This window comes from Hyaena hyaena, unplaced genomic scaffold (genome assembly GCF_003009895.1).
Source record: "Hyaena hyaena isolate Hyena2069 unplaced genomic scaffold, ASM300989v1 scaffold_386, whole genome shotgun sequence".
NCBI classification, from domain to species: domain Eukaryota; kingdom Metazoa; phylum Chordata; class Mammalia; order Carnivora; family Hyaenidae; genus Hyaena; species Hyaena hyaena.
Window position 1 is genome coordinate 998407 of NW_024081020.1, and position 15108 is coordinate 1013514.

The 15108-nt window shown below is 44.0% G+C and overlaps 1 protein-coding gene and 1 long non-coding RNA gene across 5 annotated transcripts in view; one reads left to right on the forward strand and one right to left on the reverse strand.

The window, feature by feature from the left end:
* The window catches only part of MOK (MOK protein kinase), a 49740-nt gene extending 38175 nt beyond the window's left edge, over positions 1–11565 (reverse strand). For 3 of the 4 annotated variants that reach the window (XM_039251212.1, XM_039251215.1, XM_039251211.1), the window contains exon 1: positions 11491–11565. In XM_039251212.1, coding sequence (XP_039107143.1) covers positions 11491–11497 — 7 coding nt within the window. In that variant the 5' untranslated portion in view covers positions 11498–11565. Of the gene's footprint in view, positions 1–11151; positions 11200–11490 lie in introns of those variants that run through there. The other variant, XM_039251213.1, reaches the window with a different exon arrangement.
* Positions 11566–11805: 240 nt separating this feature from the next.
* LOC120244603 lies at positions 11806–13410 on the forward strand. Its single transcript, XR_005531584.1, has 2 exons — positions 11806–12028; positions 13046–13410. It is a non-coding gene; the product is annotated as an uncharacterized LOC120244603 (long non-coding RNA).
* Positions 13411–15108: the final 1698 nt, after the last annotated feature.

The following is a 15108-nucleotide window of genomic DNA, read 5'->3' on the forward strand; positions in this document are numbered from 1 at the left end:
GGGCACCTGGCTGGCTCAGTCGGTAGAGCACGTGACGCTTGATCTCAGGGTGGTGAGTTCGAGCCCCACATTGGGTATGACGCCACCTTAATAATAATTAAAAAAGAAAAGACAGGGGACTGCCCCAATGGAGTCTTCAGGACAGAGGTGTCAGATCCCTGCCAACAAAAAAACAGAAGCTGTAACTTGCTGGACAGCCACGGCTTAATGAAATCCCAGAGCCCCTCTGAAACAGGGACTGCCCACAAAGTGCTGGAGCCAGACGGGAAAGTATCTCCTGAGAGGCTCCTTCAAAACAAACGAACCCAATCCAGACCCTGCAGCTTAGCTCTAATGTGTCCAGTTTGGAACTTTATAAACAGTTTGACAAATCTCTTGAGGAGCCTCCAGACTTTGTGGTAAAATTCAACCAGCCTGATATTTCTGAGTAGTACACCCTTCTGCCCTCGGGAAAACCCCATCCTGACCTACCTAACCCCACTTTTACTAGTCAAGGGACAGGTGCTGCTTAGTAACACCAAATCTTTCTCGTGGACAGACTAGACCATTACACCCAGAAATTTCCGTGAAAGGAGACAGAGTCTATTATTGGGCAGAAAAGAGTTCACATGGCAGACCTAAAATTACTCCCCGCAGAATGGTTTGCTTGCTCTGCACAGCAAAGGAAACAATCAACAAAACAAAAAGGCAACGTAAAGAACGGGAGAAGATATTTGCAAATAACACATCCGATAATGGGTTTAAAATCCAAAATATATAAAGAACTTACGAAATTCAGTACCCAAAACACAAATAATCCAATTTAAAAATGGGCAGAAGAGGGGCGCCTGGGTGGCTCAGTTGGTTAAACATCCAACTCTTGATTTCAGCTCAGGTCATGATCTCACCATTTGTGAGTTTGAGCCCTGCGTCCAGCTCTGCACTGACAGTGTGTGGGGCCTGTTAGGGCTTCTCTGTCTACCTCCCTCTGTCCCACTCACTCTCTCTCTTTCTCAAAAATAAATATTTTAAGAAATAAAAACAAAAATGGGCAGAAGACATGAACGGACCCTTTGCCAAAGAAGAAACACAGCCAGCCAACAGACACATGAAAAGGTGCTTATCACCACTCATCACCAGGGAAACGCAAATCAAAGCCACAAATTCTACTGGAATTTGTCTGCTGTCTTCTTCTGATGAGACTTGGGTTATGGGTTTGGGGAAGATGATCACAGCGCTACGGTGCCATTTCAGCACGTCACATCTAGGGCCCGTGCTATCACCAGGGCTTGTCACCAGTGATGCTGACCCAGATCACCAGGCTGAGGTGGTATTTGTCAGTTTCTCCAGTGCAGAGTGACCTTCTTTGCACCCCCTTCTGTACTGTGCTCTTCGGGGAAAGTCACTATGAGATGCTACAATGAGTGGGAAACGATGTCCCCCTCCTCGAGGGCGGAGCACCTACATAAGTCATTTGGAATTCTCCTACACAGGAAGCGTGTCTAGTCTCATTTACTTATTTAACAATTGGCATTGGTATGGACCCATGGGTATTTATGTTATACTGGGGTGATCCAATACTACGCTATTTTGTTGCTCAAGTTGCTCTAGCTTTGGCCACTGGGCGCCCATTCAACTGGTTCCTGTGTCCCTTCGACCTTCCTCCTCAATAAAGGGTCCATTTGTTTTCGAATATCTTCTTACTTGCTAGTACTACAAAATCCTGTGTGTTCCCTGTCTCAGTCCTAGGACTGGCCATTTCCAAGAAGCCTTGAGGCCTTTTACAGGAGAACGGTATTTCTTGGTACTTATGAAACACCAAGATCTGAGCACTAGGTCTCAGGCACCCTTTTACACTTAATCATCTCAACACTCCCAGGCTAGAGGGTACCCCATTAGCCCTATCTTACAAATGAGGTCAGGTAGCCTGCCCAAGGTCACATCAATAAGCTGTAGGACAGGGCTTTAAACCCGGGGAGTCTGACTGCAGAAGCCCTTTCCTGACCACACTGCCCCTGCTGTCTCCCACGAGCAGAACACCATCACGAGGGTGCAGATGAAGTCACTCCAATGCAATTACGAGAGCACTGACCTTGGCAGGAGCTCCTTTTCAAAAGAACTGGCTCGGCTAACAAGGTCCATGAGAAAGGCAGAGTTTGGGAACCCGGTGCCAATGATATAGGGACACAATATTGGTAGAAGGACCAGTGAAAGCATGAACGCCACAACTCTCACAAATGACCACCAGAGTACCGTCTGGTCTCTCCTTATTTGATAACTTTCACACTTCTGATATAGTCAGTCCATCAGGCAATCTGGTCACTCAATATTCCCTGATGTCATCTACATTGTGCTGTCACTTCGTGCCTTTTACAACATTAGATAGTTGTTTAACAAAATGGGAATGACTAGCTTTTTTTAAGTTTGAGAGAGAAAGCGTTGTGTACACAAGCAGGGGAGGGGCAGAGAGAGAAGGAATCCCAGGCAGGCTGTGTGTTCCACACCGAGCCCAGCTTGGGACTTGAGCTCATGACCTTGAGATCGTGACCTGAGCCAAAATCAAGAGCTGGCCACTCAACCGACTGAGTCACCAAGGTGCCCCAACAACTAGCTCTTAGAACGTGTTAAAGCACATCCACTGGAATGGCTAAAATTAAAAAGGCTGAAAACGCCAAGAGTTAATGAAGACGTGGACTCAACAGATCTCTCATATGTGGATAATGGGAATGAAAAATGGTATAGCCATCTCTCTGTCTCCTTCTGTCTCTCTTACCCGCTCGTGCTCTCTCTCTCAAAAAAATTTTTTGTTAATGTATTTGTGGGGCGCCTGGGTGGCTCAGTCAGTTGAGTGTCAGACTCTTGGTTTCAGGTCATAATCTTGTGGTTTCATGGGTTTGAGCCCCACATTGGGCTCTGTGCACTGACCACACAGAGACTGCTTGGGATCCTCCCTCTCTCTGCCCCTCCTCCACTCATGCTTTCTCTCAAAAATAAATAAGTAAACTTAAAAAAATGCATCTGTGTATTTACCAGCCTTTCAGAAGGGGAGGGCCTTTTAACACAGAAGTTCAATGAATTGACAAAGAAGGAAGATCTAGAGGTGAGCTGAGCCACATGTTTTAAGATGTTTATATCAAAATCTTAACAAAATGTGAAGGCAAACCATGATCTGAGAAAATATATGAACAAATATGAGAATAGCTAACATATTTAATTATAAAGACAAGTTTTAACAAATACTAGTATCTTTCAAAAACTGTTTTAAAGTTTATTTATTTTTGAGACAGAGAGAGACAGAGCATGAGTGGGGGAGGGGCAGAGAGAGAGGGAGACACAGAATCCAAAACAGGCTCCAGGCTCTGAGCTGTCAGCACAGAGCCCGACGCAGGGCTCGAACCCACGAACCGTGAGATCATAACCTGAGCTAAAGTCGGACACTTAACCAACTGAGCCACCCAGGTGCCCCAATACTAGTATCTTTCTTTCTTTTTTTTTTTTTTAAATATTTTTCATTTATTTCTATGAGAGAGAGAGACAGTGTGAGCAGGGGAGGGTCAGAGAGAGAGGGAGACACAGACTCTGAAACAGGCTCCAGGCTCTGAGCTGGCAGTCAGCACAGAGCCCGATGCGGGGCTCGAACCCACGAACCGCGAGATCATGACCTAAGTGAAAGTCGGACGCTTAACGGACTGAGCCACCCAGGCGCCCCCCAATACTAGTATCTTTCAAAGAAAATGCACAAAAGGGCATAAGATGATTCACGTAAAAGATAAAAGTGGCTCAGGGCGCCTGGGTGGCTCAATAGGTTATCTGACCTCAGCTCAGGTCCTGATCTCATAGCTTGTGAATTTGAGCCTCATGTTGGTCTGTGCTGATGGCTCACAGCCTGGAGCCTGCTTCAGATTCTGTGTCTCCCTCTCTCTGCCCCTCCCCTGCTCTCTCACTCTCTCTCTCTCAAAAATAAACATTTAAAAAAATAAAAATAAATTAAAAAATAAAAAGATAAAAGTAGCCAGTAGGGAAAACTACTGACACTTAGAAGAATACAAAAAGAGCTGCCTTTTGTTGTTTTTTTTGAGAGAGAGAGCGCAAGCAGGAGAGGGGCAGAGGGATAGAGAAAGAATCTCAAGCAGCCTCTACGCTCAGTGCAGAGCCCGATGCAGGGCTCGATCTCACACCCTGAGATCATGACCTGAGCCAAAATCAAGAGTCGGATGCCCAACTGACTAAGCCACACAGGCACCCACCCCCCTTTTTAAAATAAGAGACTGTTCCATCTATCGAATTGACAGAGGTCTGCCACATGTGTACTCCACACAGGAACAAGGTTGTGGTGAGGCATTGGCCATGTGACATGGCACAACCGACGGGAAATGAATGTGTACAGCAAGACCACTGAGAACATCCGCGACCCGGTGGGGACGGGCCTCCTGGGGGAGGGTGTGTGGTAGACTCCCACTTTCTGATTAACATTCTGTATTATGTCAATACTCTACAGCAAACGTGAATTACTTGTTTAAGTGGGAAGAAGATATTAGAAAGAAAAGAGCCCATATCCTTTGGCTCAGCAATTACACTGCCAGATTTCTATCCCAAGGATACCAACAGGGACACAAATAAAATTTACAGACAGATGTTCATCACAGTGCCACACCAGTAGGAATGCTAAAAACTCAAATATCTAATATCAAAGAATGGTCTAATAATATTTTCAGCCACAAGCTGAAATATTAGGTAGCCACTAAGAATGATGCTTTCAGGTTGTCTGGGTGGCTCAGTCAGTTAAGTGTCTGACTTTGGCCCAGGTCGCGATCTCTCGGTTCCCGAGTTCGAGCCCTGCATTGGGCTCTGTCCTGACTCCTCAGAGCCTGGAGCCTGCTTTAGGTTCTGTCTCCCTCTCTTTCTTCCCCCTCACCCGCTCATGCTCTAGCTCTCAAAAATAAATAAACATTAAAAAAATACTTTCAAATAACATTTAATGATATCGGGAAATGTTAGACATATTTAAATTAGGCATAATTTAATGTTAAGTGAAAAAAGGATGGTAACCATCATGCAAGCACATATACACCCAAGAGAAAGAACGGACATAAATATGTAAATATGTTAAAGCATCTATGTCTGGGTGGGATCAGTAATGACTTTAATTCTCTCCATTATTCTTTTCTATATTTTTCAGTGTTCACAATGAATATATGTTACTTTAGATGCGCACGGGTGTGGGCATTCTCAAGAAATCAGTGAACTCGGCTAATGGCCAAAAGAAACATGAGCTCAAAATGAACTGTCTTAATACTACAATAGCAGTTTGAAGAGACAGGAACCTTCTGGGAGGGATGAAAGCCAGTTACTTAAAGCCAGGCTGTGGACTGAGGTATTGGATTTGAGAATAGAAGGGAAATTTACACAGTAAATTCTCATTTGTATTTCATCACACGTTAAGTAGACTTACTTAAAACAAAATAAAACCAGTCAACTGTTCTCTTGAAAGTGGTTTAAGTACAAACTCAGAATGTGTGCCAATGTCCCAGGCTAGCCCCAGGCCATCACAATGAGCGAGTGATAAACAGAACCAGTACTTGGAGACGGCCATGGTGATAAAGGTCACTTATCTCTCCCATGACTCCTTCAATAGAAGGGCTGGGTATAAAACAAGAATGAAAGGCAAAGGAGAGAAAAAGAGAAACATCTTTATGAAAAAAAAATAAAGCACCCAGGAAACGTATTTTCCTATTCTCTCCAGCAGGACCTGCCATATTTTCACAGCCTTTAATTTAGATAAGGGACATCGGGAGTACACAGAGAACAACACAGAGCTAGGAAGGGACACAGCTGTGCTAAGGGAAAAAATCCTGCCCCACATTAAGGGGAAGAGACAAAATAAACGGTCACCAAAAAACCACCCAGACCCAAGGACAGAGGAGTTACCTAATATAGCTGCATGAAAGGGTAGAAAGAGGAAGATCCTATTCATTTTTATTAAACCAAGTCTTGCTTGTTTAAGTGGAAATTAAGCCTATTTAACGCATGAAAATGAAAGTCAAATTCACTTTTTGTGAAAAGGGACACTTGTCATGCTCAAATCCATTTGTACTTTAAGCGCTGCTTCTAAAGATCTTAGTCAAGGCAGGCGATAGGCATCAGCTGTGGGGCTTCAGCGGGGAGAGATGAGAAGAATTGTGGGAGGTGGATTATGGAGGACAGCTCTCAACTAGGGCTGGAAGGAAGAGGACCCAGCTTCTAATTTCCACTCTCTTGGAGAGTTTAACTCAAACCAAATTACTAAAACGCGGTGAGGAACCTTCAGCGAAGAGGGCTGTACCCATTTAATTACTTGGTGTAGTAAGGCAAACTGTGACATGAATTACCGAACATCATGAAAACACAAAAGGACATAAAACTATTCATAAATCCATAAAAATTTTTCATTCAAATTGCACCTTTAACCCAGTAAGTGTACTGCTTGGAATGTATGCCACTGATGGACATCAAGAATTTATTTAAAAAAAAACAACTATGTTCAAACATCCTCAATGAAGGACCATCCTTGAGAGTTACACTGCAGCGTATTTAATACAATCCCATATAGTTCGGGGTATCTGTTTAAGAGACAAACACATATTCACACATACATATACAGATACATCTATGTATGTACACCTATGTATCTATATGTACATGTGAATATGTATCTGTATATGTACACACACACACACACACACAATATGCACAGATTTGTGGAAGTACATCTAAGGAAACGTTAACCAGGACTGACTGTCAAGTAGGGGACGGTCCCAAAACTAACTTCAAACCTTTCACTGTTTGTGTGTATAACAAAGCCAGTATTACTTTTACTTAATTTTGTTTTAATTTAAAGAGAAAAAAAATAAAGACAAAAAGTTGCTAGCTGATGCATCTATTTATAAAAACAGAGAGAGAGAGGTGCACTAGAAGAGAGAGTGACACAATTATTTGAGGTTCCCTACAAGTTTGGTTCCATAAAAATACATTCATGAGGGATACAAAGCTGAACTCTCTGCAAAAACAAATAATTTAAAAATTTCTCTGTGATATAATAGGAAACTGTGGCTGCCTTCTGAACACATAGGGTTTTTTTTCCTTTTATAGGTATGTTTTGAATAATCCATTAAAACATTCAAACAGTAAAAAAAAGTGGCACTCCCACTAGATAACGGTAAATTTCTTCCAAATAAGAATCTGTCATTCTTTCCCCTTCTATATCCCTGCCTTCCTCCACTGGGGTAGCAAATAAGAACTCATTCATAAAGGCTTCTTACCAGACACTATGCTGTGAGCATTTACATAGTTGATCTCATTTAATCTTTGAAATGATCCTATAAAATAGGTATTCTTATGCCTGTTTAAAACAGAGTGTGGAGGAGTACCTGGCTGGCTCAGGGGGTGGAGTGTGTGGCTCTTGATTTTGGAGTCATGAGTTCAAGCCCCACGTGGGGTGTCGAGATTACTTAAAAATAAAATCTTATAAATAAATAAATAAATAAATAAATAAAACTAAGTGTGGAAGATTTTATTTTTGGAAGATGGCAGCTTCTAGATATTCCATCCCACATGCTCATCTTAGTATATATCTATGCCACTCTTCATCAAGCGGTGCGATCTACGTTCTCTATGCTCAACTCTGGGGGAGGCGGAGGCAGAACTATGACATCTCTGAGGCTAGATCAGAGAAGGTCATGCTGCTTCCACCTCACGCCCTTGGGACGCCGATCCTCAGAACCCAAGTGCCACCCTCTGAGGAAGGTCAAGGCAGGTGGAGGTGGTAGTGTGCCGGCTGACAGCCCAGGCCAAGCCAGCAGACAGCCGGACACGCAAGTAACAAACTTTGGAGAGGACTCCAGCCCCAGCCACAACAGGACTGTGACTGCAGGAGAGGATCCAAGTGAGGCCTGCCTAGCTGAGCCCAGGCCCACGGAACCACAAGGGAGATTAACGTGTTGGTATTGTCAGCCGTCAAGTTGGGGGGATTTGTTAGGAAACATTACATAACCAGAATAATGAAGAAAGAAAGGTCAGTAACCTGCGAGCCCGCCATGTCTGCCTGGCCTGGTGACAACCTTCCTGTGTTACGCCCTGCTCCCTACAACAGCAAATGACGCGGAACAGTAAGAAGAACGCTCACCACATCCCTAAACACTTGGGCATTGCCTAGAAAACAAGGTAGAAAATACACGCAGAAAACCATAAAATGAAGACCAACATGATGACCCAGCATTCCTGGCCCCACTCTGACCCCAAGCTATGAGTCCAATTTCACCATTACTCACTTTTCCTATTCATTCTACATAAATGACTATCTCTGTGAATTCCTGTTCTGGAATATTTTCCCTAGGGTTAAATATTTGTCAGGCATCTAACTGATCAGGAGGTACACCCGGGTGACACTAGGTCTCACTGGTACTTAGACTGGATTTTAAGGTAGAAGAAAGAATAAAGATGTAACAGTAAACCAACAAATTGAAACCTACCAACGTTCCCATTTAAAAGAACATATCAAATAATTCCTACTATACTGAAACAAGAACAATAACAAAAAAAAAAAAAACCCACAAAGGTTTAAAGGATATAAAAAATGCAAGTATTTACATATATAAAATATTTATGTGTGCAGCACCTGGGTGGCTCAGTCAGTTAAGCATCCAACTCTTGATTTCAGCTCAGGTCATGATCTCATAGTTTGTTAATTCAAGCCCTGTGTTGGGCTCTGCACTGATGGTGTGGAGCCTGCTTGGGATTCTCTCCCTCCCTCTCTCTCTGCCCGTGCTCATGCTCTCTCTCTCAAAAATAAAGAAATAAGCTTTAAAAAATAAATAGTGTTTTATGTGTAATATGTGTCACATATTGTTCAAATATACAACATATAACCCTAACATGGGGTTAAGAGGCGGATGGGGCACCTGGCTGGCTCAGTTCGTGGGGCATGTGACACCTGATCTCAGAGTTGTAAGTTCAAGCCCCACACTGGGTATAGAGATTACTTAAAAATAAAATGTTGGGGGCACCTGGGTGGCTCAATTGGTTAAGTGTCTGACCTTGGCTCAGGTCATGACCTCACAGTTCTCTTCATGAGTTTGAGCCCCACATCAGGCTCTCTGCTATCAGCACACAGCCTGCTATGGATCATCTGTCCCCCTTTCTCCCTGTCCCTCCCCCACTTGTGCACGTGTTCTCTCCTGGTCTCTCTCAAAATAAACTTTGAAAAAAATAAATTCTTATAAAAATTAAATAGGGGCGTCTGGGTAGCTCAGTTGGTTGAGTGTCCGACTTTGGCTCATGGGTTCAAGCTCCGCAGTCCATGCGTTAGAGCCCCTGTCAGGCTCTGTGCTGACAGCTCAGAGCCTGGAGCTGCTTCAGATTCTGTGTCTCCTTCTCGCTGCCCCTCCCCCACTCAACGGGGTGTGTGTGTGTGTGTGTGTGTGTGTGTGTGTGTGTGTGTAAGTGCACACACGCACGTGCTCGCTCTCTCTCAAACATAACTAAATATCCAAAAAAATTTTTAATAAAATAAAAGGGGGGCTAGACACACATTTACATATGCTTGTATATAGATGCACAGATACACAGTCATATAAACAGACACATATAGACACGAGTGAAACTGTAAGAGTAGTTGCCTCTAGCACAGGAGCAGCAAAGATCTAAGAGGCAAAAGTGAATAAATGGAATGATCAAATGATCACCCCAACTTCAACAAAACTGAGACACACTGATGGGGACACATTACCTCTGACCTATTTTTGACCAGAATGTTTAAGCTAACGCTTATCATGAGGAAACAATCAAATAAATCCAAATTGAAGGACATGCTGCAAGATCCATGGCCTGAATTCTTTAAAAAAAAACATCATAAAAGACACAGAAGGCAGGACACTGTTCCAGTTTACAGGAGACCAAAGCAATACAGCAACAAAATGCAATTTGTGCTTTTTGATTGGTTCCTGGAAAAAATAAAACACCTATAATGGATGTTATTGGGATAACTGGGACAATCTGAAATATAGGCTGCATATTGGATAAGAGTGCTATATGTCAAGACGTTGTCTGCATTGTCTTAGGAGACACTTGCTGAATTATTAGTGGTGAAAAGTACTGATGTGTACTACTAACTCTCAAAGTTGCTCAGCGAAATAAACACTGTACATAATTTAGAGTGTGCAAGTGAGCAGACACGCAAAAGGCAAAATGGTGCATTTAGGGGAAAGGTTTATAAACAGTCAATGAATTCTTCTTGCCACTTTCATGCATTTTCAAAAATTCTGAAAGTAAATAGTTGGGAAGGGAAAAATGGAAAAAGTGAGTATATAAGTCCACACTATAAGTAAAAATGTAAATAAAGGGGCACCTGGGTGGCTCAGTCTGTTAAGCAACTGACTTCGGCTCAGGTCATAATCTCTCAGTCTGTGAGTTCCAGTCCCGCATTGGCCTCTGTACTGACAGCTCAGAGCCTGGAGCTGCTTCGGATTCTGTGTCTCCCTCTCCCTCTGACCCTTCCCTGTTCGTGCTCTGTCTCTCTCAAAATTAAATAAACATTTAAAAAAATTAAAATGTAAATAAAGCCTTTTGTAGGTCTTGTATTCTAACTACAGCTTTGGGTGCGTTAATGAAAAGAACACACGAACCTGTAAACAGCCCAAAAGAAAAGAAGAATGTCTTGTAAAGCGTTAATGGGGTAAATTATTTTAAATTATCTTTGTTTCACAATTTATGCCATAATCAATTACCAATGGATACTTAAGGTACGATGCAAATTTTTGCATTGTAAGTACACGTAATTATATCTTTTCACAGCAAAGGAGATCCGAATTTTCTCCTGTGGCAGAAATATAGATCTGTACAGAAACGCAAAAAAAAATTTTTTTAAGCCCATTCAGGTTGGTTACAGTTCAATTACCCATAATCCACAAATCCAAGCATAGGTAAATTTTTTACCATTACATTTTCTAGGATGACCACTTCATTTCCCAACTTCTCAGTTAAGATTTCACGAAAAGGTTGTTTCAAATCCCTATAAAGATAGTTCCAACAAAAACACTACTGTTTGATCCAAAAAATAAAATAGTCCGTCTTTCCTCTGATTTTTCCCTAAACCTATGTCATTAAAAGGCAGGAAGCCACACTGTAACCGCTCAGTACCTTACTGCCGAATGTTCAAGAATCCCCGTTTCGGTCCAGCGTGTAAATACAACAAAACTCCCCAAACTTGTAACATAACCTCACACCAAAATACGCCTGGGAGGTCTGGGGGGCGGGGGGAGTCGCTCTGGGATCCCACCGCCCGGAAGCCAGCCCCGAACCCCGGGGGCGCCCGCTTCTGACAGCCCAGGGAGGTTCGGGGTCCCCACACGCTGGGCCTTCCCGGCCTGCTGAGCGGCCGCACCACTCGGGCGACCAGACCCCGCCCCTCCATACCCTCCCGGGTGCCCGGACCCGCCGTTCGCCCTCGCGTCCCCGCCCCTCCTGGGCCCAGCTCACTCTTCATCCTGGCTGCGGAAGCCGACGACACGCGCTCGCCGACACCAGGCGGAGAAGAAAGGGGCAGAAAGGGACGCCCCCTGGCTTCCACTCCTCTGAGGCAGGGTCCCGAACCAGGACCTCCGCGCTGACCCCGCGACAGAGAGCGTTAGGATGCGGCCGCCATGTTGTATCCCTGTCACCCTAGCAACAGTCAGGTCCCGGACGCTCCGAGGCCGCCGCCCGCGCGTGCGCAAAACACCACGTCCGTCTCGGGCGCCCCAGCGTGTACGCGTGCGCAGTGCGGCCCGCCTCCTTAGTCTAGTTGCTAAGCAACCTCCCTCGCCCCTTTTGGTAAGCGATTCCCTGCCTTTGAGTGTAGGCGACCTTCAGGGATCGCTATTTCCAGCCTGCCTGAGAATTTAGCCATGTGACCCCTAATGCTGGAACGACAGTCGAGCTGTAACTGGGCTGGGGACGCACTTTTGATACCTATTCTTTGCTGTCTCATCCTGCGATTGATCATCTCCTATTTAGTCTGGAACACAGAAGTTCATTTGTAAGTTTTTCTATTTAACAGCAAGCGTTTATTGAGCCCAGGGCACTGTTGCAGGCTTTGGGACTATAAAGGAGGGCAGTATGGACAGGGTCCCCGACTTCCTGAAACTTACATTCCAGTATAAGGTTGAATAAATGAATATGTGAATAAACTGTGTGCAAATAGGGTGGCCTTATAAGCAGACGGTGGCCAGCCCTCCGGAAACTCACAGTGCGGTAAAAATAACAACTGGATGTATCCACGTAGCGCTTTATGAAGCTCATTGTCATGTAGCTGCTTTTTTCATCCTCACTATTCCTATTCAGGTTCAGGTATTCCTATTTTTTTCAGTTACTTTTTGAAATTAAAGAAATAAAACGTGTCCTTTTGGGGAGAATAAAAATACAGAAATGTATCAAGTAAATTTTGAAATAATCCTTTCGAAGCATTTATGTCCTCCTCACTCCCCGTCCTCCCCAGAATTAACCACTGGCAACAGTTGAGTGGCATCTTTTAGCAATTTCTTTCCCCATAATCGAGAATCTGTAGATATCCTTCTATAATTTGCTTTTTACCACTTAATAAATCGTAGTCTTTTTTTAATATAAGAATATGGAAAGCTTCCCTATGCTTTTTAACTGGCACATAATATTCCACAGTATGGATATACTCCTGTTTTTTAACCATATCCCTATTAATGTTTCCTATTTTCACTGTTACAAACAATACTTCAGAAAGTATCCTTGTGCATATATTTGAGCACACATTCTCCAAAAACAGTGTGCCAACACAGAAAGATCTAGATATGAATTCCCTTCCCCCCACACTTGCACGGTCACAGCATGTCTATGAAGAATAAAGACCCATACAGTCTCTTCCCCTTCGCTGCCTTCGCTGGAGCGACAGCCAGCGAGGTTTCACCTCCCTACCTCAACCAAAATGAAGTTTAATCTGTTTGTGACTTCTGACCCGAGCGAGAACTGTAAACAGCACCTGCCCACATTCGCAGGAAATTTATGTCTTCCCCTCTTTCCAAAGAGCAGAGACAGAAGTAGTACGTTGTATCGATCCATGCCCATGTGGAAGGATGATGAAGTGCAGGTTATGCGAGGACACTACGAAGGTCAGCAAACCTGGCAAAGTAGTCCAGGTTTACAGGAAGAAATACGTGTCATCTACATTGAAAGAGGACAGCGAGCGCAGGCAAATGGCACAGCTGTCCCTGCGGGCACCCACCCCAGCAAGGTGGTTATGGCTAGTCTAAAACTGGGCAAAAACCCACGAAGATCCTTGAACGCAAAGCCAAGTCTCACCACGTCGGAAAAGAAAAGGACAGATAGGCAATCAGGAAGATGCGGGAATAAAGGAATCTGATGCACGACGTTTAATAAAAACTGTTAAAATAAAAAAAGAAGCCATTCAGGAAAAGATCAATCATAACAATGTGCCATTTTTAGTTTCTTTATGGATCCCAGTCCCTCTCTCTTGTCCCCCCTTGAGGACAGCACGTCTTGTCTGTTGGCTGGGAGCCATCTCCTGTCTAAGCCACTAGACATGAGCCCTGAATGCTGCCGCTGCCCGGCCACTTTCCCCTGTGCCCCGCCCTCTGGAGCCCATCCCCGCAGGGGGCAGACCACTTGCCCAGGTGCACTCTGCCCTCAGTATTCCCTTCCTCCCCGCCCCTGCAAGACGCCTCGGTTCCCCCCTGCACACCCCTCCTCCTGTCTCCACCCACCGCCTGCTGGTCTCAGCCTCCTCCTTCCAGCCCCAGGGGGGCCACATCCCCACAGGTGCCTGTCTGTCATTTATAAGATAAAGCCACACTTCTCACCCCACACACAATCTCCCTCCACCTGAAACCCTCAGGCCCACCACTTTGCCCAACCCACGTTCCTTTCACCTCTTTGTGCCTGAATTCATTTTGGTTTAGAAAGTTATTTTTAGGGGCAACTGGGTGGCTCAGTTGGTTAAGCGTCCAACTTTGGTTCAGGTCATGGCCTCTCGGTTTATGAGTTCGAGCCCCACATAGGGCTCTGTGCTGACAGCTCAGATCCTGGAGCCTGCTTCAAATTCTGTCTCCCTCTCTCTCTGCCCCTCCCCTGCTCTCACTCTCTCTGTCTCAAAAATAAATAAAACATTTTTATAAAAAGAAAGTTATCTTTAGTTCCTCGAATAACGTTAATGTTTTAAATATATTTGATTTATATTTAATTAATACAATTATAATTTATATTAATATATTATTTAAACGATTATATAAAACATTATTATTATATTATTTAACATATAATATGTTATATTCCATTACATTATATATTTGGTGGCTATTCTGTTTCATGGCTGCCCCATCCCCTGTTTAACTGGCCCCCTACTGATGGACATCTGGGTTATTTCTAATAGTCCGATCTTTCAAACACCGCTGCCGTGATCAACATTGTAAATACATAATTTCCTGTATGTCCATGTGTACCCAGAGGAGAAATTTCCAGAATGGAACTTCAGAGTCAAGGGCATATGCTTTGAAATTTTTAACTTCTTTTTAAAAAACTGAGTCAAGTTCATATAACATAGAATTAACCATTTTAAAGTGTGACATTGAGTCCATTCACGGTGTTGTGCAACCGTCACCTCTATCTAGTTCCGAAATCGCTTCTTTATCACCCCAGAAGGAAGCCCTGTTCCCGTTAATAGTCACATGATGCTAAATGAAAAAAGCCAGGCATTAAAACCCGCATGTGTACTGTATGGTTCTATTTATCGGAAATGGCCAAAGCAGGCAAACTGGAAGAGACAGAAAGGCGCTGGGGGAGGGAGAGAAGTGACTGCTCATGGGGACAGGGTCTCTTTCTGTGATGATGGCAATGTTCTGGAATCAGAGCGTGGTGATGGCTGCACAACTTTGTAATAATTACTGAATTGCACATATTAAATGGTACGAATGGTAAGTGGGGGCACCTATGTGGTTCAGTCAGTTGAGTGTCTGAATCTTGATCTCGGCTCAATTCATGATCTCATGGTCTGTGAGTTCAAACCCTGCACTGGGCTCTATGCCGACGTCGAGGAGCCTGCTTGGGATCCTCTCTCTGTGTCTGCCCCTCCCC